Source organism: Sorex araneus, chromosome 6 (genome assembly GCF_027595985.1).
Source record: "Sorex araneus isolate mSorAra2 chromosome 6, mSorAra2.pri, whole genome shotgun sequence".
NCBI classification, from domain to species: Eukaryota; Metazoa; Chordata; class Mammalia; order Eulipotyphla; family Soricidae; genus Sorex; species Sorex araneus.
This window is the reverse complement of record NC_073307.1, coordinates 154,676,994-154,703,201: the sequence shown is the minus strand read 5'-3', so window position 1 is coordinate 154,703,201 and position 26,208 is coordinate 154,676,994. Positions and strand designations below refer to the sequence as shown.

Here is a 26,208-nt window from a genome sequence, read left to right as displayed (position 1 = left end):
TATAATGCTCTAGACAGAAATCCCTTTAATTATTTCTTTTAAAATTTTATCTATTTATTTATTTATTGGTCTGGAGCGATAGCACAGCGGTAGGGCATTCGCCTTTCATGCGGCCGACCCGTGTTCGATTCCTCCACCCCTCTCGGAGAGCCCGGCAAGCTGCCGAGAGTATCGAGCTTGCACGGCAGAGCCTGGCAAGCTACCCCTGGCGTAGTCAATATGCCAGAAACAGTAACAATCATCTCACAATGAGAGATGTTACTGGTGCCCGCTTGAACCAATCGATGAGCAGCAGGATGACAGTGACAATGATTTATTTATTTATTTTTGCTTTTTGGGTCACACACGGCAATGCTCAGGGGTTACTCCTGGCTCTGTACTCAGGAATTACCCCTGGCGGTGCTCAGGGGAGCATATGGCTGGGAATTGAACCCAGGTCGGCTGCGTGCAAGGCAAAGGCCCTCCCTGCTGTACTATCGCTCCCACCGCAGGCCCATGGGTTTCCGATTCTTTTTCTGGAACTCTCCCTGTGTGTTGCTTCTTTTGTGGTTGTTTTGTGGATGTTCCCAGCATCCTATCAGTTCACTGACTCTGATGGCCCTGAGCACCGCCAGGAGTAATTCCTGAGTGCAGAGCCAAGTGTAACCCCTGAGCATCGCTGGATGTGATGCAAGAAAAGAAGCAATATATGCCAGGGTCAGAGAGATAGTGCAGTGGGTAGGGCACTTGCCTTGCGTGCAGCTGACCCCGGTTTGAATCCCTGGCCACACATATGGTCTTCCAAGTTCCACCAGGAGGAAGCCCTGAGCACTGAGACAGGAATAGCCCCGAGTACTTCTGGATGTGCCCCTCCAAAACAAACAAAAAGCAAAATTGTCATAGGCTCCATGACAGAGAAGTAGCCTGGTGAGCATATGACCTGGAGTTTGCTTAGTGGCCGGGTCCCACATGCCCGAGTGAGATCCCAGCAACATTGCTGTTTGGAATCCTGGCACTAGTGTGTGTGAGCAGCACGGCCGAAGCATCCTGGGACCCTGTCAGACATGCATGTGGGTGCTGCAACCACATACATGTTCATCCGCCATCCCTGTGACCACACCACCATTCAAAGAAGGGAGTTGGGGCTGGAGTGATAGCACAGCGGGTAGGGCGTTTGCCTTGCATGCGGCTGACCCGGGTTTGATTCCCAGCATCCCATAGGGTCCCCCAAGCACCGCCAGGAGTAATTCCTGAGTGCAAAGCCAGGAGTAACCCCTGAGCATCGCCGGGTGTGACCCAAAAAGCAAAAAAACAAAACAAAAAAAACACAAAAAGGGGGGCTGGAGTGATAGCATAGCGGGTAGGGCGTTTGCCTTGCACGCGGCCGACCCGGGTTCAAATCCCAGCATCCCATATGGTCCCCTGAGCACCGCCAGGGGTGGTTCCTGAGTGCAGAGCCAGGAGTAACCCCTGTGCATCGCCAGGTGTGACCTAAAAAACCAAAAAAAAAAAAAAACCACACACACACACACACACAAAAGAAGGGGATTAAGGAAGGAGCAAAAAAGTGTCAGTAAGGCAGTAAGGTTCGAGCTGTAGGTAGGGATGTGGTCTCTTCCCAAGAGATTGAAATGACTTTATTTTTTGGGGGGAGGGGTTTGGATCACACGTGGTGATGCGCAGGGGTTCCTCCTGGCTCTGCACTCAGGAATTACTCCTGGCAGTGCTGCGGGGGGGAACCCTATGGGATGCACTCTCCATGGTGGGGTGGGCAGTCTGCTGGAAAGGGGTCAGAGACCCCAGAGGAGAGACAGTGTCTGAGAGGGGGCCACTGGACGTCAGGCATCCTTCAGCCAGGCCACTGGCTCTGATGCTGGAGCGAACCCAGGGAAGGTCAGCCAGGCCTCGGCGGCACCGGCCAACCCACTGGGGTTTGGACCAGCCACCGCTGGCTGAGACGGGGCGCTGGGAACAGAAACGACCGAAGGAAGCTCTGGGTCTGCCAAGTTTTATTCGCAAAGCCCCATGAGGCGGAGTCAGAGACCCCCACACCCAGCAGTTTAAAAAGTCACAGCGAGGGGCCAAAGCCGCTGGCCAGTCCCCAGGCCAGTCCCCACGGGACGTCTGTCCTGAGAGTGGAGGACCGGAATGGGCAGGGCGGAAGGGGGCTGGGGGCCAGCCTGGGCAAGGTGGGGCCAAGTGGGAGGGCGGGGCCCAGCCAGCCTTGGTGGGGGGTGGGGGGGCGGGGGGGGAGGCGGGGCTCAGGCCCGGGGGTCGTGCACGCGGCCCATGAAGACGGGGAACCTGTGCTGCTGGTCCCAGAGCACATAGAGGAAGGGCTGCTCGACCTCGAAGAGCAGCAGGTTGCGGGCCACCGAGAGCGACGTGGCGGCGGCCGCCTGCACCCCCGACTCCGTCAGCTCCAGCACCGCCTGATGCTCCATGGCCGACACCTGCAGATCGGGGTCGTCCGTCAGCCCGCACAGGTTCAGGTCGTAAGCAAAGTCATAGAAGTCTAGGGCACAAGCACAAGGGAGCCAGAAAGTCAAGGAACGGCCTGAAACGCCCAGACAGACGCTCCACACCTGCCCGAACCGTCCTGAGATGCTCCTTCCCACTTAGCGAATTAGACCTGGGGCCGCCTCCTCCGCCCCTCCCCGCCCCCACCGTGTTTGAGCCACATCTGGCGATGCTCAGATGCTCAGATCCTGGCTCTGTACTCGGGAATCACTCCTGGTGGTGCTCTGGGGGGTCATATGAGATGTCGGGCATCGAACCCAGGTCAGCTGAGTGCAAGGCAAGCACCTTACCTGCTGTACTATCACTCCGCCCCCACCCTGCACCTTTCTGGTCCGGGCACAGTGAGCCCATACTTCACAAATACCCCCTGCCTCTCTCTTTTTGGCTTTTTGGGTCATACCCGGCGATGCTCAGGGGTTACTCCTGGCTCTGCACTTAGGAATTACTCCTGGCGGTGCTCCGGGGATTATATGAGATGTCAGGATCGAACCCAGGTTGGCTGTGTGCAAGGTGTTTGCCCTACCTGCCGTATTATTGTTCAGGCCCCATCCCCCTTACTTTGAAGAGGTCACACCCGGCCTCCACGCCCCCAACCTGAAAAATGACATTAGTAATCGCCTAGCCAACAAGGACCCTGAAAGGGAGGAAATAGAGCAGAGAGGTCACATGCCACCAAATGAAGTCACCGGGGGTGACGTCACCTACAAGGAAACAAGATCTCTGATGAGAAAGTTGCATTCTTTTATTTTTTGCTGGGGGTAGGGGGAGGGGTTGAATTTGGAGACCACAAAGAGCAGTGCTCAGAGGCTACTCCTGGCACAGTGCTCAGGAGTGATGCTGGGGCATCCTAGGCAGAGCAGGGGGCATCGAGCCAGGGTAGTCTGCACTGCAAGGCAAGGGCCCTAGCCCCCGTACGAGCTCCCAGGCCCAAGGAGGTTGAGTTCCAGGACTGGAAATGATAGGACACGTCATCGCCTTTGTGACCTGAGGTGTCACAAAGATCAACAAGTGAGGAGCAAGGTTAGGAAGCGGTCTCTGCTCTCTCTCCTCAAGGCAGCAGCCCCGGGCCCTCTCAGCCACACCGCTTCCTGCCCATCCCGGGAAGGCGGAGGACTCGGAGCTTCTCTGGCGAAGACCACCCAGAGTGCATCATGGTCACTGTCCCGGGCGGGGTCCACGCCATAATCAACCACAGCAAAAATAGCTGAGAGGGAGCAGAGCGATAGTACAGCAGGGAGGCCACCAGGTGTGGCCCCCCAAACCCAACGGGGTTTTGTTCCATCCCTGTCACCCTGTATGGTCCTGAGGCGGCCAGGAGTGGTTTCTTTTCTTTTTTCTTTTCTTTTTTTTTTTTTTTTTTTTGCTTTTTGGGTCACACCTGGTGATGCTAGGGGTCATTCCTAGCTTTGCACTCAGGAATTACTCCTGACGGTGCTCAGGGGACCCTATGGGATGCTGGGAATCAAACCCAGGTCGGCCGTGTGCAAGGCAAATGCCCTACCCGCTGTGCTATCGCTCCAGCTCCCAGGAGTGATTCCTGCGTGACAGCCGGGAGTAACCCCTGAGCACTGACAGGTGTGGCCCCAAAACCAAAATATATATATATATATATATATATATTTTATAAATAAATAAATACAAACATCTGAGAGAGGAGCTTTGCTTATTCATAACAAACAAGCTCAGGGACACTTGACTAAGTCTTGTAAATTTATCGAGTCTCATTTTGTGGCCCCAATGGGTGGAGCACCTGCCCCCATGACTCTCATAGGACAGAGGGACGGCCTGAGATCACTGATGGCTGGAGAGAGTGGACAGGAGTAAGGGGTGTGCTGTGCGTATGGCGGCACCGCAAGGAGCCATCTCTGAGCACAGGCAGGCTCCAAACCTCATAGCAGGGCTCAGAGCCGCAGTACCGGGAGCAGGGCGCTTGCTTTGCAAGAGAGTGTCCAACCCGGGTTCCATTCCCAGCATCCCATGTGGTCCACAGAGCACCGCCAGGAGAAATTCCTGAGTGCAGAGCCCGGAGTGACCCCTGAGCACCACCAGGTGTGACCCCCAAAACAACAAAAACAAACCCCCTTCCCCTCGCCCCAAAAAAAACCCCCAGGAGTCAGAGAGACAGTCCAGCTGTGAAAGAGAGGCTGACCTGGGTTTGATCCCTGGCACTGCGTGTCCCCCGAGCACAGCCAGCAGCGGTCTCTGAGCAGAGAGCCAGGAGTATGCCCTGAGCACCGCTGGGTGTGGCCCCAAACCAAAGCCAAGTGCTACTCTGTAAGTGCTCTGCTGGCATGCCCTCCTGGCAGTGCTCCTGAACCGCCTGGCTGGTGCCACCCTGCTGAGGAATCCTCTGGGGAGCCTCCTTGAGACTAGAGGGAAGGACAGCACCAAAAGGGGCGCTGTCTCCCCATCACCTGGAGCTGCTGTGGTTCAGCTCACAGAGTTTGCTGAGTCGTTTGTCCCTCTGTATTGCGAGCAGCTGAGGATAGCACAGCGGGGAGGGCGTTTGCCTTGCACGTGGCCGACCTATGTTCAATCCCCGGCATCCCATATGGTCCCCCAAGCACCGCCAGGAGTAATTCCTAAGTGCAGAGTCAGGAGTAGCCCCTGAGCATCGCTGGGTGTGACCCAAAAAGGAAACAAAAACAAACAAAAAAACGAGCAGCTGAGGCTTGGCCTCGTGCTGTCCTTTCTCCCTGGCAGAGAGCTTAGGTTAACGGAGTTGCCAGGACCCTTGCAACCGTTGTTACACCTACTACAGTGCTCCCAGACACGCCCAGTTCCCCAGGGCACCCCCAACTCCCAGTGCTTCTTTTTTTCTTTTTTTTTGCTTTTTGGGTCACACCTGGCGATGCACAGGGGTTACTCCTGGCTCTGCACTCAGGAATTACTCCTGGCAGTGCTCATGGGACCATATGGGATTCGAACCCGGGTCGGCTGCGTGCAAGACAAACGCCCTACCCGCTGTTCTATCTCTCCAGCCCCTCCAGTGCTTACATTTAACTTCTCTGTGCCTGACTTCCCCTCGTCCGTTAAGCGTTTTTTGCACGGTTTCCTATTCTATCCCCGACCCCCCGACCCCGCACAGAACACAGCTGCTCTTCCCCTACACTATTAGCGCGGGTTGATCTCAACAGAGTCATCGTCCTGCCTGGCCATCAGCCCCTTGACCCATTCTTTTGGGAATGACTCTTTTTTTTTTTTTTTTTTGCTTTTTTGGGTCACACCCAGCGATGCTCAGGGGTTACTCCTGGCTTTGCACTCCGGAATTACTCCTGGCGGTGCTCAGGGGACCATATGGGATGCTGGGGATCGAACCCAGGTCGGCCGTGTGCAAGGCAAACGCCCTCCCCGCTGTGCTATCGCTCCGGCCCCTGGGAATGACTCTTGGCTCCCGAATGCACCAGGCGGGGACAGGGACCGTGCTCTCCTCCCGCGCGCTGCAGGGCTCACCTAGCTGCTCCAGGACGGTCAGCATGTTCTGGCTGCTCTTCACTTTGAGGCGGGGCAGCGTCACGTAGGTGGGCTGGGACTTGGTCATCTCCAGCTTCTTCATGATGGCCTTGAAGACCTCGGGGCTGAGCGCCTGCTCCACTGACTCCAGCTGTTGGTTCAGGTGCTGGGGCATGATGATCACCATGCTGAGGTTGTGTGAGAGCTGCAGCTGGCCCACCTGCGGAGTGAGAGACGCCTTCTCAGTGCCCGCCCCCTCCCGGCACACCGCCTCCGGAGCCTGCTACTGATCTCTCAGTCAGAGTACAGGACAGACGGCACTATCTTTTAATTCTTATTTATTTATTCTGCTCTTTGGGTCACACCCGGCGATGCACAGGGGTTACTCCTGGCTCATGCACTCAGAAATTTCTCCTGTCAGTGCTTGGGGGTTGGGGGACCCTGTGGGATGGTGGGAATCGAACCTGGGTCGGCCGCGTGCAAGGCGAACGCCCTACCCGCTGGGCTATCGCTCCAGCCCCCCAGACGGTACTGTCTTAACAGCCAGTGGCCAGATGAGAATCTCGGGCTTTTCCTGGCTGATCCATGTCTGAGCGGGTGAGACGCAGAGGAACAAGTTTGTTTGGGGGGACTGCACCCAGTGGTGCTCAGGGCTTACTCCTAGCTCTGTGCTCAGGAGTCACTCCTGGCAGGAGTTGGGGAACCCTATGGGGTGCTGGGGATCAAAGCTGGGTTGGTAACATGCAGGGCAAGCACCCTCCCTGCTGTACTCTCTCTCTGGCACCCCCAGGAAGGAGGTTTTGTCAGGCAGGCTAGGAATCACACCTGGCCCTACTCCTAAGTGTCTTGTGCATAAAACAGAAGCTGCCTAATTAACCCCAGCATTATCTGATTGGTCTGATTTACTTATTTGTTTCTCTGTTTAGGGGCCACATCTGCTGGTGCTCAGGGGTCACTCCTGGCAGGGCTTGGGGGACCATATGTGGTGCTGGGGATGGGACCTGGGTCAGCCGTGTGCAAGTCAAACATCTTTCCTACTGTACTATCTCTCTGGTCCTTATGATTTTAGTTCAATTTTGGCTGTGCTTGAACCCAGGGTCGCGGATATAAAAGGCAAGTGCTCTACCATGTAGCCATCATCTCCTCGGACCTTTTTTTAAAGACTTTTTTTTTTTTTTTGCTTTTTGGGTCACACCCGGCGATGCACAGGGTTTATTCCTGGCTCTGCACTCAGGAATTACTCCTGGTGGTGCTCAGGGGACCATATGGGATGCTGGGAATCGAACCCGGGTCGGCTGCGTGCAAGGCAAACGCCCTACCCGCTGTGCTATCGCGCCAGCCCCAAAAAGACTTTTTTTTAAATTTACTTTCTTCCCCCTGGCTTTTGGACCACACCTGGTGATGCTCGGGGCTTATTCCTGGTTCTGCTCTCAGGAATCACTCTCGGCAGTGTTCAGGGGACCATATGGTATGACTAGAATCGAACCTGGGTTGACCGCATGCAAGGAAAGCACCTTACCCACTGTTCTATCTCTCCGGCGCTATTTAAAAATATTTTTCATGGGGCTGGAGCAATAGCACAGCAGGTAGGGTGTTTGCCTTGCACATAGCTGACCCTTGTTCAAATCCCAGCATCCCTTCTGGTCCCCTGAGCACTGCCAGGAAAAATTCCTGAGTGCAGAGCCAGGAATAACCCTGTGCATCACCGGGTATAACCCCCCAAAAAAATAATAATTTCAAGGATGGATCTCCCAAGTGGCCCAGGAACCCCTTTGGTGATTTTTAGTCAACTGGGCAGAGGTTCAATGCCGGAACCTAACGATGCAGTAAGGCTCAATCTCTGGGGCCTCGCTGGGAGGGCTCGTGGCCTCTAAGATTAACCCTGGTGGTGCTGGGGGATCCTTTAGGGCTGCATTGGTTGAATCTCTCCCATTTGTCTTAAATATTTGGCCACGAGAGTTTACGAACTCGAATTCCCTGAGCTTCGCATTCTGTTTTACTCTTGCTCCCCTCCCACTGAAATGAGATTCTGCTAAATCAAAGTTCTTTTCTTTCTCTTTTTTCTTGGGGGGGGGTAGTTGGCGAGGGTGGTGTTGGGTCACACTGAAGGTGCTCAGGGGCTACTCCTGGCTCTACGCTCAGGGATCACTCCTGGCAAGCTCCGGGGGCAATGTTGGGTGTCTGGGATTAAATCTGAACTGTCTGCGTGCAAGGCAAGCTCCTTACCTGCTGTACTATTGTTCCAGCCCCTAAGCCAATTTCTGCTAAAGAATTTGTGTACACACATAAATAACATATGTACACATTAATACACCTATACACAAGGTACTGTACCATACTTATGCATGCTGTACACCCACAGACACACACATGCATAGACACACACACATTCTTTCTCTCTTCTCTCCCTCCCTCCCTCCCTCTCTCTCTCCCTCCCTCTCTCCCTCTCTCCCTCTCTCTCTCATCTCCCTCTCTCTCTCTCTCCCCCTTACCCCAGAGAACTCACCAAGCCATCAGGGTGACCCAGAATTAACCAGAAAGAGAAGTACGTACAGAACAGAGACACAACTCACTTTTTTTTTTTTCCAAATCGATGCAGTAGTGAGAAATGCAGAAACGTTAGAATCCTGCTTTCCAGCCTAGCATATACAAGGCCTCCACAGCTGGAGAGGGAGAGGAAGAGAGAAGACAGGGTGCAAAGACAGCGAAGAGGAAGTCAAGGGGATATTAGTAAGGAGAGGACCAGAAGTCAGGACAGCAGAGGCTCTTTTTTTTTTTTTTTTTTTTTTGCCTTTTTTGAGTCACACCCAGCGATGCTCAGGGGTTCCTCCTGGCTCTGCACTCAGGAATTACTCCTGGCGGTGCTGGGAGGACCATGTGGGATGCCAGGGATCGAACCCCAGCAGCAGCTGCGTGCAAGGCAAATGCCCTACCTGCTGTACTATCGCTCCGGCCCCCACCAGCGCCTCTGAGCACTCACCCTGGCCTTCAGCGTGCGGTCGACGAACTGTGCCACGGGGTACTTCTTGTGCATCATCATGGGCACTTTGATCCTGGACGATCTGGAGTGAAAGGGCTGTGTCTTGGTGTTCTTCGGGTTAAAGTCCATCTTCCACTTGGCTAGAGGGGCGAGCAAGGGGGCGGATGGCTTTAATGTCAGGGAGGTGGAATCCGGTTGTGCAATCTGGGATCGCTCTGGTTTTGGAGTCATGTGAGGGGCCATATGGGACTGGGGATGGGGACCCCCCCTGTTCCAGGACCCCCGCCTTACCACTCAGGTAGACAGCATTGATGAGGATGAGGCGGATGTCAGCTGGCAGGCTGTCGAGCAGATGGGGGATCTTCTGGTTGGTGTTCTTTGCCACCCAGCCGTTGACCAGCTCCAAGTTGGCGTCACTGTCATTCCCCAGCACTGAGGGGCTGGTGCCGTACAAGCTCTGAGATGCGTTGACAAAGCTGTCCTTTATGAGCAGGTCTGAATTGGGGGATGGAGAAAAGGCAGCCTGAGTCCCCTGCACCCTGCCCCGCCCCAAGGGCAGGCTTGAGGTAGAGGAGTCTTTTTTTTTTTCTTTTTGGGTCACACCCAGCGATGCTCGGGGGTTACTCCTGGCTCTGTGCTCAGGAATTACTCCTGGTGGTCCTCGGGGGACCATGTAGGATGCAGGGGATTGAACCTGGGTCGGCCATGTGCAAGGCAAATGCCCTACCTGCTGCACTATCGCTCTGGCCCGGTTCTGAGATTTTTATTTTTATTTTTTTGCTTTTTGGGTCACACCCGGCGATGCACAGGGGTTACTCCTGCTTCTGCACTCAGGAATTACTCCTGGCAGTGCTCAGGGGACCATATGGGATGCTGGGAATCGAACGCGGGTCGGCCGCGTGCAAGGCAAACACCCTACCCACTGTGCTATTGCTCCAGCCCCCAGTTCTGAGATTTTTAAAATTTGTTTGGAGCCATCCCCAAGTGCTCAGGAGTTACTCCTGGCTCTACACTCAGGAATTACTCCTGACAATGCTCTAGGGACCATATGGGATGCTGGGAATCGAACCCGAGTGGGCCACATGCAAGGCAAACGCCCTCCCCGCTATGCTATCGCTCCAGCCCCGGGCTCTGTTTACATGGAATGGGGACAGCATGGTCAGCTCGGGGAGGCCACAGAGACCCAAGACCACGGAGCCAGGCTCTCCCAGCGCTGCTCGACCACTGAGTTGGCCGCTGACTTGGTCAGACCTGAGCTTTCACCCCCTCTGTGTTCCTCCTCTTTCCCCTCTAATTCAGCAGGGGACAGACTGGCCTCAGTGGATGTCTGTGACTTTCTGTGGACCTCTGGCTCTGGCTCTCACCAAAACCCACGTCTACTAATGAAAGGTGTTTGAGGGGGGCTGAGTAATAAGAGAGTGGGGAGGGCATTTGCCTTGCATGCGGCTGAACTTCCCGGCATCCCACATGGTCCCCGAAGCACGGCCAGGAGGAAACCCTGAGCACTGCTGCGTGTCACCCAAGAGCCAAAATGATAATAATAATAAAATAATACAATATAACAATTACAACAACAACAACAACAATAATAATGAAAGGTATTTGAAAGCTGGATAGTACAGGAGGCACTTGCCTTGCATGCCACTGGCCTGGGTTCGATCCCCCACATCCCACATGGTTCCCTATGTACCACCAGGAGTGGTTTCTTAGTACCGAGCCAGAAGTATGCCCTGAGCACCACCAGGTGTGGCCCAAAAACAAAAAGAAAAGTGTTTGAAGGAGCAATTTCCCAGCGACTAAACAGTTAACATGGGTCACAGTTTTGTTTTGTTTTTCCACCAGGGAACTGAGTTGATTTAGAGCAGAGAAATTAATTCAATGTTTTGTTTTTTTTTTTTCTTTTTGGGTCACACCCGGCAATGCCCAGCGCAGAAGTTGACTGCCCAGGGTCTCAACCAGGAGAATTCTCTGGCCAACTGGCACTCACCCTCAGTATTCCCGATGTCCTAGCCCTCAGCTTCCCCTCTCCTCACTCTCCCCACGGCTGGACCCTCTCAGGACCCTCCTGCCTCAGCAGGCACCAGATCCCCCGACACTCACCTGGGCTGTGGAAAATCTGGGAGACGGAGGTGAAGCCTTTGGAGGTGACGGCCTGCAGGGCCTCGTGGACACAGGCAAAGTCCTCGGGGTAGGAGAGGACACGCTCGAGGTTTCTCCTGGTGGTGTTCCCGGCCCCTACGGCAGAAGGCAGGGGGAGAGGAAAGGGCGGGAGTGGTGAGTCCGGGTTCTGGCGTGGTACATGGGCAGGGCGCTTTACTTGTACGCGAGCTGGTCTGGGTTCGGTTCCCGGCATCCCCAATGGTCCCCCCTGAGCCCCGTCAGGAGTGATCCCTGAGCACAGAGCCAGGAGTAAGCCCTGAATATCACCAGGTGTGGCCCCCAAATAAAACAAGTGGTGAGTTCAGGTGCTGGGAGCCAGGGGGAGGGACTGGGCTGGGACGAGTGGTGGTTGATCGGTTGATCGTTTGGGAGGAGTTACATGTCATCAGAGTTGGGGACAATATACAAGACCAATGGGGGGATAAAAAGGTGGGGGAGAGGACGGGGGCTGGAGAGATAGTACAGTGGGTAGCGCTTGCATGCCACACCAGGCTCGCTCTAATTCAATCCCTGGCATTCCATATGGTCCCTCAAGCCTTTCGGGAGTGATTCCTGAGTGCAGAGCCAGAAGGAACCCCTGAGCACTGCCCCGTGAGACCCCAAAACAAAAATAAACAAACACAGAATGGAGGAAGGATCTTGAAGAATCATCCAGCTGTGTGTTCTCTTCCCTATCCCCTCCCACGTTATCTTCCTAATTTGATTGTTCTTTTTTTCTTTTTGGGTCACACCCAGCAATGCACAGGGGTTACTCCTGGTGTGGCTCTGCACTCAGGAATTACTCCTGATGGTGCTCGGGGGACCATATGGGATGCTTGGAATCAAATCCGGGTCCGTCAAGTGCAAGGCAAATGCTCTACCCACTGTGCTATTGCTCCAGCCCCAGTTTTTTTTTTTTTTGCTTTTGGGGTCACACATGCAGTCGGGGGTGTGTGTGACTGGAGCAATAGCACAGTGGGTAGGGCGTTTGCCTTGTACGAGGCTGACCCGGGTCCGATTCCTCCGTCCCTCTAGGAGAGCCAGGCAAGCTACCGAAAGTATCCTGCCCACATGGCAGAGCCTGGCAAGCTACCCGTGGCGTATTCGATATGCCAAAAACAGTAACAAGTCTCACAATGGAGACGTTACTGGTGCCCACTTGAGCAAATCAATGAACAATGGGATGACAGTGATATGACAGTGATACAGTGGGGTCACACCCGGCGATGCTCAGCAGTTACTCCTGGTTCTGCACTTAGGAATCACTCCTGGTTGTGCACAGAGGGACCATATGGGATGTTGGGGATTGAACCTGGATTGGCCACGTGCAAAACAAATGGCCTCCCTGCTACACTATCACTCTGGCCCCAATCTTCCTAATTTGAATCCCAATCATCATAGGAAGCCCACTTCACCTGAACTATTATTGCATTGGTTTAGGGTTACAAAGGTCCACCCTATAGGCAGAGAGGCCATTGATGCTTCAGGAAGACAGAAGAGGATTAGCACCTTTTAAATGCCCACTCTGGGGCCAGAGGGATAGTATAGGGGTCCTGCACAAAATTCCCCCTCCCCTGCACCCACACTGCCAGGACTAAGCTCTGAGCACTGCAGGATGTGACCCCAATCATTCCCTACCCAATCCCCTTCCCCAAATACCCCCCCACCCCCCGTCAAATAATCCCAGTCCATAAAGCACTAAGTTATCTGGTTATTTTGAGGGAATGGGCCTCCGAGCCTGTGTTCAGGGCTTACTCCTGGCTCTGTGCTCTGGGATTACTCCCGGCAAGCTTGAGGGACCATATAGGATCCTGGGGAGAACCCGGGTTGGCTGCATGCAAGGCAAATGCCCTTGTACCCATTGTATTCTTGCTCCAACCCCAATTATATTTGTTTTGTTCTGTCTTGGGGGTGCCACACCTGGTGATGCTTGGGGAATACTTTCAGCTTAGTGCTCAGGATTACTTCCTGGAGGGACTTGGGGGACCATGTAACACTGAGGATAGGAACCAGGCCTCCTGCATGTAGTACGTGAGCCCCAACAACCCTTGGAGCTCTCTACATGGTTCCGATGGAGCTCACGATTAAGAAGAGAAATCTGAGAATCTGAAGATGGACGTTCAATATCCTGTTATTCATTATTTAGTATTTATTGCACCATCTGCTGTGCAGTAAATTAAGCTTTATGGAGCACTCACTGAGTTCCTGGCGTTAGAAGGATTCAATATTTGTATTGCCCATAGTCTCTCACTGAATTTCACAGTAATTTTTCGACACAGACATCATTACTATTCCCATTACAAAGATGAGGAAATTGAGGCTTTTGTGATGAAGGAATGGAATCAGTTTAAGGTCACAGCATTGGATCAGAGAGACAGTACAGTGGGTAAAGGGCTTCTCTTGCACACAGCTGACCCCAGCTCAGTCTAGGGAACTGCAAATGGTCCCTGAAAACACCAGCCAAGAGTGATCCTGGAGTGCAGAGACAGCTCAAAGCGTCGGAGCACATGGTTTGTGTGTAAAATGTCTGGGTTCCGTCCCTTGGTACCACACGACACCCCCCTACCCCAAGTCTAGAGCTGTGAGCAGTCACTGACCATTAGTGGCAAAAAAGAAGTGAAGGGGCTGGAGCGATAGCACAGCGGGTAGGGCGTTTGCCTTGCACTCGGCCAACCCGGGTTCGAATCCCAGCATCCCATATGGTCCCCTGAGCACCGCCAGGGGTAATTCCTGAGTGCAGAGCCAGGAGTAACCCCTGTGCATCGCCAGGTGTGACCCAAAAAGCAAAAAAAAAAAAAAAAAAAAACCAAAAAAGAAGTGAAAAGAGAAAAGAAAACCAAGTTCTTTGATGCCTTAGGAACGCGGAAGGATTAACACCTTCTCAGTACCCACACTGGTTGGGCCAGAGGGATTGTACAGGGTCCCACGCATGATTACTCCTGGCACTGCAGGACGTGGCCCCAATCATCCCCTATCTATTCTCCTCCCCACCCCCCACAACACACTCAGATAAATCCCAGTCTGTCAAGCACTAGGCTATCTGGTTATTTTGACGGAGTGGAACTCCCAAGCAGTGCTAAGGGCTTACTCCTGGCTTTGTGCTCAGAGATCCCTCAAGGCGAGTCTGGGAGACCATACGGGATGCCAGGGATCGAACCTGGGTCAGCCACATGTAAGGCAAGCGCCCTACTCACGGTGCTATGGCTCCAACCCTATTTTTTTTGTTTTGTTTTTGGGTCACACCCGGCAACGCAGAGAGTTTACTCCTGGCTCATGCACTCAGAAATTACTCCTGGCGGTGCTCGGGGGACCCTATGGGATGCTGGAAATCGAACCCGGGTCGGCCGCGTGCAAGGCAAACGCCCAACCCGCTGTGCTATCGCTCCAGCCCCTGCAACCCTAATCTTTTAAAGTAGATTCCAGCATCATTTCCCATATCTGGGCTCAGGCTTGGAGAGGTTCCATGATCTGACGAAGGTCACATAGCTAGAAAGCAGAACAATCAGAACCCTGTTCTCCGTCCTGCTCTCGGTTTCGTCATCTTTGAACTAGGCAGGTGAGACCTTACAGTCTCTGTTCTTCGACAGTCCACATAAAGGTTTATGCATGGCAGTATACTTTTATTGGCTTGGTTGGTTTGGGTTCTTAGGGGTGATGCTCAGGGGTTACCTCTGGTTTTGAGCTCAGGAACTAATTACTCCTGGCGGTGCTTGGGGGACCATATGGGATGCTGGGGATCGAACCTGGGTCTGCTGCATGCAAAGCAAATGCCCTCCCTGCCGTACTATCCAGCCTCACAGTAGCACCTAGTTAGTCAAAATTCAGTGAACAAATGAATACACGAAGGTCCAAGAAGGAAAAGATCTGGGGCCGGAGGGATCGTACAGCAGGGAGGGCTTTTGCCTTGCACGTGGCTGACCTGGATTTGATCAACAGCATCCCATATGGTCCCCCAGCACCGCCAGGAGTGATTCCTAAGTGTAGAGCCAGGAATCACACCCCTGAGCATCGCTGGGTGTGACCTGAAAAGAAAAAAAAAAAAAAGATTTTTCCCGGGGCTGGAGCCATAGCACAGCGGGTAGGGCGTTTGCCTGTTTGCCTTGCATGCAGCCGACCCGGGTTTGAATCCCAGCATCCCATATGGTCCCCTGAGCACTGCCAGTAGTAATTCCTGAGTGAAGAGCCAGGAGTAACCCCTGTGCATCGCTGGGTGTGACCCAAAAAGCAAAAAAAAAAAAAAAGATTTCTCCCTCTCACGAAACATGGAGCCCATTTTCATTTCATTTTGTTGTTGCTATTTGTGGGCTACACCGGCGGTGCTCAGGGCTTACTCCTGTCTCTGTGCTCAGGGATGGCTCCTGGTTGAGCTTGGGGGACCAGATGGGGGTACGGGTCATGGAACCGAGGTTAGCTGCGTGCAAGGCAAGAAGGGCCCTACGCACTGTACTACCTCTCTGGCCCCTGGAACCTTTTTTTTTTTTTTAAAGCTTCCTTCCCTACTCATGGTTGTGTCGGCGGCGCCAGGTGGGGTTGGCTCATGGTGAGGCTCTGCCACCGGGCGGGGAGCACTCACCGAGCAGGACCTGAGTGAGGAGGCTGGCGATGCTGAAAGGGGAAAAGGCCATGTTGGTCTCAGGCTGCTTCCTCGCCGAGAAGGCGTGGTAGAGTTCCACGGAGAAATCCATCAAGGAGTCCCCCAGCACGGCTTCGGCGGAATGACTTTCTGGAGGAGAGCAGAGGAGCACAGGCCCCGGGCAGGTGGGCTCCAGCTGGGCGGTGGGCTCCGCGCTGGTCTGGGTCTCTGGTTCCGCAGCTGGGGTTCCGTTAGACTGCAAAGTGGGCTCGATGGTGCTACTGGCTGTGAAATTGGGCCAGTGGCTGGTGTTGTTCAGCAACTCCGGGTCCTCGTAGTGGGGGTCCTCGTAGTAGCGGTCCTCGGAGGACCTGATGCTCCCTTCATTCTCCCCTGGCCCGTATTCTGGGACCACCAGGCTGGGGCTAGTTTCATTCGGATTTGACGCTGCTGTGTCCTGGGAAGTAAGAAACACTTTCACTTTTGTTACTTTGAGGCCCTAGTCCTCTCACAAAACAGGAAGAGAAAGCAGGGGGTGGGGGAGAGGGAGAGGGGAGAGGGACAGAGAGAGGGAAGAGGGGAGAGGGGAGAGGGGAGAGGGAGAGGGGAGAGGGGAGAGGGGAGAGGGAGAGGGAGAGGGAGAGGGAGAGGGTGTGTAGAAAATGTCCTGTAATGGAGAGTCCACTGTCACTTATCTCTGTCCTTGCATTTTTCTTTTGTGGGGGCACGCCTAGCAGTGCTCAGGGTTTACTCCTGGCTCTGTTTCCATCCCAAATGGGGAAGTATGTGGGATGCCAGTGTTACCATCCGGGTTGGCCGTGTGTGCAAGGCACGAGTCCTGCCCTCTGTATTATTACTCCAGGCTGGCAAATTCTTTTAAGTCCCGCAGGCCAGGACCTACCGGCCACCGTGCCTAGAAAAGCAAGTTGCAGTCTTTGCCTTAGAACAGTGCTTCCCCCCCCCCCCCAAATTTTGGGACAGCAATTCCTATACCCTTTAGTGGATACAGAAAATGATCACTGTCACTGTCACTGTCGTCCCGTTGCTCATCCATTTGCTCGAGCAGGCACCAGTAATGTCTTCAGTGTGAGACTTGTAGTTACTGGTTTTGGCATACCGAATATGCCACGGGGAGCTTGCCAGGCTCTGCCTTGCGGGCGAGATACTCTTGGTAGCTTGCCAGGCTCTCCGAGAGGGGCAGAGGAATCAAACCTGGGTCAGCCACATGCAAGGCAAACGCCTACCTGCTGTGCTATTGCTCCAGCCCACAGAAAATGATCGACATTTGGAAATTGTTTGGGTGGGAGCAAAGGACTGTCTGAGGAAGAGAGGGAGGGAGGAGATTAGGGAAGGGAAAGAGGAAGAGAGGGAAGGAAGAAAGGAAGGGAAAGAGGAAGGAAGAGAAGGATGGAGAGAAAAGCTCTCAATCAGGGATCATTTTTGACCCCTTCAGGATATCTGGCAATGTCTGGAAGGAGCTTTTGGTTGCCACAGGGAGAAAGGCAACGGGGATCTACTGGGATCTAGTGGATCAAAGTCAAGGACACTGCCCCCGGTCTCACAGTGAACTATCTAGGCCCCACTGGTTCTCCCACTGAGAAATCATGCATTAGCCCATTTCACTGAAAACAGCAGCTGGGGCTGAGGACATATGAGGAACCTGGTCTGGGGTCTCAGAGAGGCCAGAAGACAACCAAGGCCTGGGGCCGCAGTCTCCAGAGCAAGTGCTCCACCACCTCACCCTTGGGCTCTTTGGGGACACTGCCTGTGCCAGTCCCACACACCCCACACGCAGGACAAATGATCCTTTCCTGGGGGCTCGCCCTGATCTCCCATGTACCAGGTCATGGGAGTTCCTCTCCCAGGGAAATTCTGGGCAGTGTGAGGGCCTAGCCCTGACTCAGCGCCCGATCCCCAACCCGGAGAGGGCACGTGTGCATGTGCATGTGTGTGTTTGTATACGTGTGTGCGCACACGTGTGTCTACTCCAACTTTTAATAATAAAAAACACCTGCTTTTAATAATAATAATAAAAAACCCTTTGGGGGGGGCACACCCGGCGATGCTCAGGAATTACTCCTGGCAGTGCTTGATATGGGATGACCGAGAATCGAACCCGGGTCACGCCTAGTGCAAGGCAAACGCCCTACCCGCTGTACTGTCACTCCGGCCCAGGAACACCTGCTTTGGTATCCCCAAACGGCGCCCCCTCTCCTTGCCCTCTGGGCTCCTTCCCTTTGCAAATCAGGACAGGTGGCTGGGATTGGAACCCGCCGGGCGCGCAGCGCTGACGAGCTCTCCAGCGAGGACCTCCCCAGCCCAGGAACTCCCCTCACTCTCCGGACCGGGAAGGGTTAAAGCCCAGCCCCCTCCCCGTCCCCTCACCCCGGGCCACTCACCCCGGCCAGCAGCAGCAGCCGCAGCAGCAGGAGGGTCAGCGGGGTCAGCAGCCTGGAGGCCATCTGGGCGGCGACGTCAGCCCCGACCTGCGGAGAGAGCGCGTCCGAGTCAGCTCCCCGCTCGCAGCCCAGGGGGATTCCGCCCCACCCAGGGCCCGCCCCCATTCCATTCCGGGTCTTCACCCCGCCTGGTTCGGAGAAGTCACTCCCCGCCCCCCCAGCCCCCCACGGGCTCCCTGACCCGTCCCTCGGTCCCTGTTTTGTTTTCCCCAAACCGCTTCCTTTCCCGGCACAGCCTGGCCCTGCCCCCTCCGCCCCGCCCCTGCCCAGAGTCTCTGTCCATCTGCTCCGGTCAAAGGGGTCCTGCTGCCGCCAAATAACGGGGTGGGGGGGCCACAGGCAGCGGAGAGGGGTGGAGGGGCGTCTACAGGGGTGAGAGTGGGCAGCAGGGAGAGGCCCACTGAGTCGTAAGTGGAAGTCAGTAGATGAAGACAGCTGAATGCAAAGGGGCGCCGGAAACGGGGAACAGTGACCCCCCAACCCTTTAACAGCTCACCCCCGGGAGGGCCCCCCCAGCACCAAACCTGCTCCAAACTCCTGGTCAGCTGGCTCAGACTGACTGGCCAGGCGGGCGGGTGGGGTGTGCTGGGCCGTGGGGGCTGAGTCTCAGCCATTGGCTGGCCCTGGTACTCCCAGTTACAAATTAAGGATGATTGATTGCCCCTGTGATTTCCAGTAAATGAAGCTGGGCCTGACCGCTGGGTCCTGCTTCGAGGTCCAGATGGAGCACGGTGTCCAGAGCTCCTTTGGGAGTCAGGGTGCTGAGAAGCTGGGCGTGTGTGTGTGTGTGGGCGGGGGGGAGGTGAGGGCTATTGCTCAAACCCTAACCACTGGGCTTCCCTCCGGGGGCCTCCCTCTCCTTGCCGCCGAACCTCATAGTACTCCTTGTGCCCACTTTAATAATTAAGAATCGGAGCGTGGGGGCTGGAAGAGAGAACAAGCGTCCAGGTGCTCGCCTTGCCTGCTGCTGACCCTGGTGGGATCCCTTGGCACTGCATAGGGTCCGTGCAGTGCCGCCAGGAGTGATCCCTGAGCAGAGAGCAGGAACAAGCCCTGAGCACCCCTCTGAGGTGCGGTCTCCAAAGCAAAACAGCAACCAAAACCAAAACATCAAACTCTCAGTGCAGGGAAGGTATTATGGGAGGGTTTCCCCATCCCGTGGACCCACCTCCTGAACGGCCAGCGTTAAGACCTGACTCTAAAGGACAAGCCCCAACTGAAACCGAAACACAGTTCCCGTTGGCAGGGTCAGTGACCTGGGGCTGTCCAGTCAGAGTGTTGCAGAATTTCTCCCTCGTCCAGCCCTTCCGAGAACCGGTGTGCAGAAGGTTAGGAGTTCAGTCCTTGCCCACTGCTGGCCTCTGACCCTGGCCCGGAAGCTTGGGGACTTGTTTCTTTCCGCAGCAAAGCCTACCAAGGACAAGCACCCTCTGCCCATTTATTCCTGACTCTGTGCTCAGGGAATCACTCCTGGTGGTGCCCAGGGGGACCAAACATGGTGCCAGGATTAAACTGGGGTCAGCCTCATTGCAAGGCCAGTGTCTTATCCCCCATACTATCTCTCCATTCTGAGTTTTTTTTTTTTTTGATTAGGTTTTTGCTTTTTGGGTCATAGCCAGCAATGCTCGGGGGTTGCTCCTGGCTCTGTGCTCAGGAATTACTCCTTGTGGTGCTCAGGGGACCATATGGAATGCCGGGGATTGAACCTGGGTTGGCCATGTGCAAGGCAAATACCCTACCTGCCTCACTATCGCTCTGGCCCGGTTCTGAGATTTTTTAAAAATTTGTTTAGAGCCACCCCCAAGTGCTCAGGGGTTGCTCCTGACTCTGCACTCAGGAATTACTCCTGGCGGCGCTCGGGGGACCATCTGGGATGCTGGGGATTGAACCCGGGTTGGCCGCGTGCAGAGCTACTGCCCTACCTGCTGTACTATCGCTCCGACCCCAAGTTCTGAGTTGACTTTATTTTCTTTGGTTCTTTGGTTTTTGTTTTCTCTTACCCCCAGAGTGAAAAAGGTTTCTGGGACACACCCAGCAACAGGGGCTGGAATCTACTCCCCACCCAGCCCTCACCCTTGGCAGGCCTCTTTCTAGGGAGATTTCTTTCTTTTTACTGATATTAATTTTTTTTTTTTTGCTTTTTGGGTCACACCCAGCAATGCTCAGGGGTTACTCCTGGCTTTGCACTCAGGAATTACTCCTGGTGGTGCTTGGGGGACCATATGGGACGCTGGGGATCGAACCCGGGTCGGCCGCGTGCAAGGCAAGCGCCCTACCCACTGTGCTATCGCTCCGGCCCCGATATTAATTTTTTTTTTTTTTTTGCTTTTTGGGTCACACCTGGCGATGCACAGGGGTTACTCCTGGCTCTGCACTCAGGAATTACTCCTGGCGGTGCTCAGGGGACCATATGGGATGCTGGGAATCGAACCCGGGTCGGCCGCGTGCAAGGCAAACGCCCTACCCGCTGTGCTATTGCTCCAGCCCCGATATTAATTTTTTAAAATTTATTTTTTTATTGAATCACAGTGAGATACACAGTTACAAAGTTGTTCATGGTTGGGTTTCAGTCATAGGATGTTTCCATCCCTTCACCTGTGTACATTTCCTACCACCAATGTCCCCAGTTTCCTTCCCACCAAGTCCTTCTCTCTCTCTCTCTCTCTCTCTCTCTCTCTCTCTCTCTCTCTCTCTGCCTGTCTGTCTCTCTCTCCCCCTCCCCCTTTTGAGCTCTATGGTTTGCAACACAGATACTGAAAGGTTATCATGTTTGTCCCTTTCCCTCCTTCCTGATCATTTCCAACTATTATTGTCATAGTGGTCCCTTTTCTGTCCTAACTGCCCTCTGCAGGAGTGCCACCCCCCTTCCCCCGCCCTTGGATGCTAGGGGACTTGTTTCTTCCCTTAGAAACACACCATATAGCCAAGCACCCCGTTAAACCTAGGCTGCAGCACCTTGTTAAGGGCCTAATCAAGCAACCTCGGAAGCTGGGAAGAAGCACCAATTAGCATTCAGACGAGGGGGCCCCTTCAAAGGCCAGAGTCTCCCAGGTAACCACAGCGGATCTGAGGACACATCCCTCCATCCAGAGGTGGGAAGAAAAGGCTCTGGCTACCCGCCTCACCAAGGAGGGGGCTGGGGGTTGCTTATTTTTCCATTTAGCACAGCGGAGAGGATGGAGAGGCAGCTGAGGAGCAAGCCCGGAGGCCCAGCGGGAGAGCTGGAATCCGCCAAGGCCTGGGGGCTCGGGGCTGGCCTCTGGAGGGCGGATGGGGGTGGCAGCGGGAGAAGCAGGCAAGCGCCTGGCAGGGAGAGAGCTGCCAGCCACGGAAGCACAGGCCCGAGAGGCCAGGCCCTGAGGAGCTTCGGGTTGAGTAAAAAGCCAGAGAGAGGCAGAGCCAGTCACCTCAGGAAGGGGGGACGCAGCGGCTTGATGGGAGAGCACCCGTCCAGTCTTATGTGTAACCTCTGGACAGTTTTGTGCTGTGCTCAGGGCTTACTCCCAGTTCTGCACTCAGGGATCACTCCTGGTGGGCGTCCGGGGACCCTAGGGGTACTGGGAATAGAACCTGGGTCGGTCACATGCAAGGTGAAAAGAATTTTTTGGAGGTCACAGTTGGCAGTGTTTGGGGACAGTTTCTACTGGGGCACGGAGGTCCGTGTGGCACTTGGGGATCCCAGCGATGTTCAGGGCTTAGTCTAGGCTCTGCACTCAGGAATCACTCCTGGGGGTGCGCTGGGATCATATGGGGTGACGGGATTGGATCTGGGTTGGGTGCAAGTGTGGTCTGCCCGCTATACTATCTCTCCAGTCCCCAGTCCTTTGAGTCATGTTCTGGCCTATACTGAAATATGAAATTTTTTTTTACCTTATTCTGAGAGAGAGAGAGAATGAGAGAAAGAGAGAGAGAGGCTGGAGCGATAGCACAGCGGGTAGGGTGTTTGCCTTGCACCCGGCCGACCCGGGTTCAATTCCCAGCATCCCATATGGTCGCCTGAGCACCAACCACCAGGAGTGATTCCTGAGTGCAGAGCTAGGAGTAACCCCTGTGCATCGCCAGGTGTGACCCAAAAAGCAAAAGAAAAAAGAGAGAGAGAGAGAGAGAGAGAGAGAGAGAGAGAGAGAGAGAGAGAGAGAGAGAGAGAGAGAGAGAGAGAGAGAGAGAGAGAGAGAGAGGGGCTGGAGCAATAGCTCAGAGGGTAGGGCGTTTGCCTTGCATGCGACCGACCCGGGTTCGATTTCCAGCATCCCATATTGTCCCCTGAGCACCATCAGGGGTGATTCCTAAGTGCAGAGCCAGGAGTAACCCCTGTGCATAGCCAGGTATGACCCAAAAAGCAAAAAAAAAAAAAAAAAAGAGAGAGAGAGCGAGAGAGAGGAGAGAGGGAGGGAGACAGAGAGATAGAGACAGAGACAGAGAAGTGGAGACGTGGGCAGGGGGGCAGCTGGTGGTGGGAAACACACTGGTGAAGAGACTGGTGTTGGAACATTGTATGACTGAAACCCAGTTGTGAACAATTTTGTATCTGTGTGTCTCACTGTGATTCAATTAAAAAATAAATTTAAATTAAAGAGTTTATTCTTCTTTGGTTCTCCCTAGACAATGCTGGGAGACTCCCTCCCCTCTTTTTACTTTTTAATTGTAGTTTAGGTAACATGATTACAATACTGCCGGTGTTTATGGTATCAATGTACAAATGGACTATTTTGTTGACTCTGGAATACACTTGTGTAAAAGGGAATTTGACATCCCCTCTGTAATGGAAAATCGGTAGCACTCACCATAAATAGAATGAATCAGATCAATCAGACCCAGGGCCTGCAGCCCAAGGTTCTTTTAGAAGCCTACAAAAAAGAATTGACTTTTAATATCTTTTAAAATAGGAAGGAAGGGCTGGAGAGATAGTAGAGAGGTTAACACGCTTGCTTTGTATCAGCTTAACAAAAGAGGTGAGAGACTCATACAGAGAAAACTATATAACACAACTGAAGGAAATAAAAGAGGATAGGCTGAAATATTAACACATTCCCCGTTGTTCATGGATTGGAAAGGAGGAAGGGAGGGAGGGAGGGTGTGGTGCTGGAATGTTTCATGTATGAAACCCTATCAGTAACACTTTTGTAAGCCTTGGTGCCAAAATGAAAATAACAATTTTATTTTCTTTATGGGTCACACCTGGCAATGCACAGGGGTTACTCCTGGGCTCACGCACTCAGGAATTACTCCTGGCAGTTGGGGTACCATATGGGAAGCTGGGAATCGAACCCAGGTCTGCAGTGTTGAAGGCAAATGATCCACCTGCTGTTCTATCGCTCCAGCCCCGAAAATAATAATTTTTAAAAAATGCTTTTGGGGCTGAAGCAATAGTACAGGAGGGAAGGCCCTTCCTTGCATTGCACATGGCTGACCCTGGTTCGATCCCCAGCATGACACATTGTGTTTATCCCCCTCTCCAGGAGTGATCCCTGAGTTCAGAGCGAGGAGTAAGCCCTGAGCACTTGCAGGAGGTACCCCCATCCCCAACCGCCCCCAGAAAAGAAGAAAAAAAAGTGACTCAGACCTGTATCAACTCTTATTTATATCTATGTCATTATAAAATGCACACTTTAATTTTCTTTTTTAAATGGAGTGGGGTAAACACCAAAAAAAAAGTTCCAGAGCCTATAAAAATCCAAAGGCAGGCCTGAAATGAATGTCACTCTAAAAAAAAATGCAATGAGAACAGAAAAATGCTGCTACTACCCTCTGATTGCTTCTGCCTGCTGATCCCTGTTCCTCTTTCTTGCTGGACCTCCTTGTTTCTCAATTAAAAAAGAAGATTGGGGTGGGGTTGGGGATGGAGCAATAGTACAGTGGGTAGCGCATTTGCCTTGCAAGTGGCTGAACTGGGTTTGATCCTGCATCTCATACGATTCCCTGAGTACCACCAGGAGTAATTCCTGAGCGCAGAGCCAGGAAGAACCCTTGAGCATAAATAAATAAATAAATAAGGAGATTGGCATTAGGAATGAAAATCTGACTAGTACTAAACTGACATTGTATGCTTGAACATCAAAGATGAAAAGAAATGCAGATTATCCATTTGTTATTTATTTATGTTTTTGGTTTGGGGGCCATATCCGGCTGTGCTCAGGGTTTATTCCTGGCTCTGTGCTCAGGGATCACACCTGGCAGGGCTCAGGGAACATGCGCTGTCGGGGATTGAATCAGGGTTGGCTACATGCAAGTCAAGCTCCTTTCCCTGTACTACCTCTCCAGCCCTTCCATTTGATTCATTGCTATTTAGTCATCAGTCAACACTGCTCAGCACCCCAAAAATGGTTCCAGACTATAAGGGGGAGCCTCTGGACTGCATGATGAGGGTGATGGCGATGTTGATTATTACGGTGATGTGGTGCCCTGGTCCAGATTGTGATAAACGCTCCTGGTAACTCAGGACGTCAGCTGGACATTTTCATATTCAAATAGACACAATTCATATTCAAGTAATCCTGATGAACATATGCTGCCCGAACCTGTGTGCTGTCTGTGCCCACGCTGCTGCCATGTATATGTGCTACCTGAGCACATGCTCCACTCACATCTCCCCTCTTGAGATGTGAGCTTTCAGACTTTCACATCCAAGGCTGGGATGTGTAATTGGGGCTCCCTTTCCGCTCTGGACAAGCCCATGTTCTCTCTTGAAGGTGTTTCTCTCTCTCTCTCTCTCTCTCCCAATCCCCCCCCCCAAAAAAATCCAAATAAAACCTGTTATACTTAAAACAAACTAACAACTCAAACCTTAATCCTCACATGGACTTTGGGATTAGGATATTATATTTATTTATTTATTTTTGGTTTTTGGGTCACACCGGGCGATGCACAGGGATTACTCCTGGCTCTGAACTCAGGAAGTATCCCTGACAGTGCTCGGGGGGCCATATGGGATGCTGGGAATCGAACCTGGGTTGGCCGCGTGCAAGGCAAATGCCCTACCTGCTGTGCTATCGCTCCAGCCCCCAAGGGACTAGGACATTATAGTCTCCATTTTTTTTTCTTTTTGGGTCACACCCAGCGATGCTCAGGGGTTACTCCTGGCTTTGCACTCAGGAATTACTCCTGGCGGTGCTTGGGGGACCCTATGGGATGCCGGGGATTGAACCCGGGTCGGCTGCGTGCAAGGCGAACGCCCTACCCACTGTGCTATCGCTCCGGCCCCTATAGTCTCCATTTTATAGATAAATTAAATTTAGGGAGGTTTGAGTAACTTGCCTAAGTCTAAACTCATTTAGAAAATGTCAGAGGGGACTTGAGCAAGAGTCCAGCAGTCGGGGCATTTGCCTTGCACGTGGCTGACCGGGTTCAATCCCCAGCACCCCATATGGTCCCTGAGCCTGCCAGGAGTGAGCCCTGAACAAACAAGCCAACCAGAAAATGCCACAGGGTCAGGGGTTGGAGCGATAGTATAGTGGGTAGGGTGCTTCTCTTGCACGTGGCCAACCCAGGTTTGGTCCCTGGTATCTCAAATGATCTCAAACACTGCCAGGAGTGATTCCTGAGCACCATCAGATGTGGCTCAAAAACAAAACAAAAAGAAAAGAAAAAGGAACACGTTAGAGGGCCAGAGATTCCTGGCAGCGTGACCGTATTTGGAAGTGAGCCCCTAAGCAGCTCAGGAAGATGAAATGTGGTCAGGAGGACGGGCCCCTGATCTCATAGGAATGGCCGTCCTGTAAGAGACCCCAGGGGCCTGAGACAGTACCGGGCCGCAGACTCCTTCCTTGCATCGTACTGACCCTGGTTTGATCTCTGCCACTGCCTGTGGTCCCCCAAGCAACTCCAGGGGTGATCCCTAGCACAGAGCCAGGAGTTAAGCCCTGAGCACAGCCAGGTGAGACCCCTAAATCAAAATAAACAATGAGGAGAGCCCACACGGCTGCTTTCCACGCGTTCAGGCCGAGCCTCACCCATAAGTGCATCTGTTCCTGGACCATACGATACTTCAAACCACATACTCGACCCATACTCCAGTATTATTGTGTAGGAAGCCAGATGTAGGAGGCCATATTTCAATCCTGGCTCTTATCTTCAAGTAAGGCAGAGCCTGGCACTTCTCTAACAAG

At 53.4% G+C, this 26,208-nt stretch overlaps 1 protein-coding gene across 4 annotated transcripts; it reads right to left on the bottom strand.

Moving 5' to 3' along the window:
- Positions 1-1,647: 1,647 nt before the first annotated feature.
- SERPING1 (serpin family G member 1) lies at positions 1,648-18,645 on the bottom strand. Of its 4 annotated transcripts, none has more exons than XM_055142474.1 (8): positions 18,628-18,645; positions 18,044-18,130; positions 15,645-16,101; positions 11,033-11,167; positions 9,224-9,427; positions 8,933-9,072; positions 5,953-6,172; positions 1,648-2,494 (listed from the first exon to the last, which is right to left on the bottom strand). In XM_055142474.1, the coding sequence occupies exons 2-8, from the start codon at positions 18,104-18,106 to the stop codon at positions 2,241-2,243; spliced, it is 1,473 nt and encodes a 490-aa protein (XP_054998449.1). In that variant the 5' UTR covers positions 18,107-18,130; positions 18,628-18,645; the 3' UTR covers positions 1,648-2,240. The 4 variants fall into 4 exon arrangements, with proteins under 4 accessions (XP_054998449.1, XP_054998450.1, XP_054998448.1 ...); XM_055142475.1 differs by lacking the exon at positions 18,628-18,645 and adding an exon at positions 18,227-18,245; XM_055142473.1 differs by lacking the exon at positions 18,628-18,645 and adding an exon at positions 18,285-18,326 and having other exon boundaries at positions 1,649-2,494.
- Positions 18,646-26,208: the final 7,563 nt, after the last annotated feature.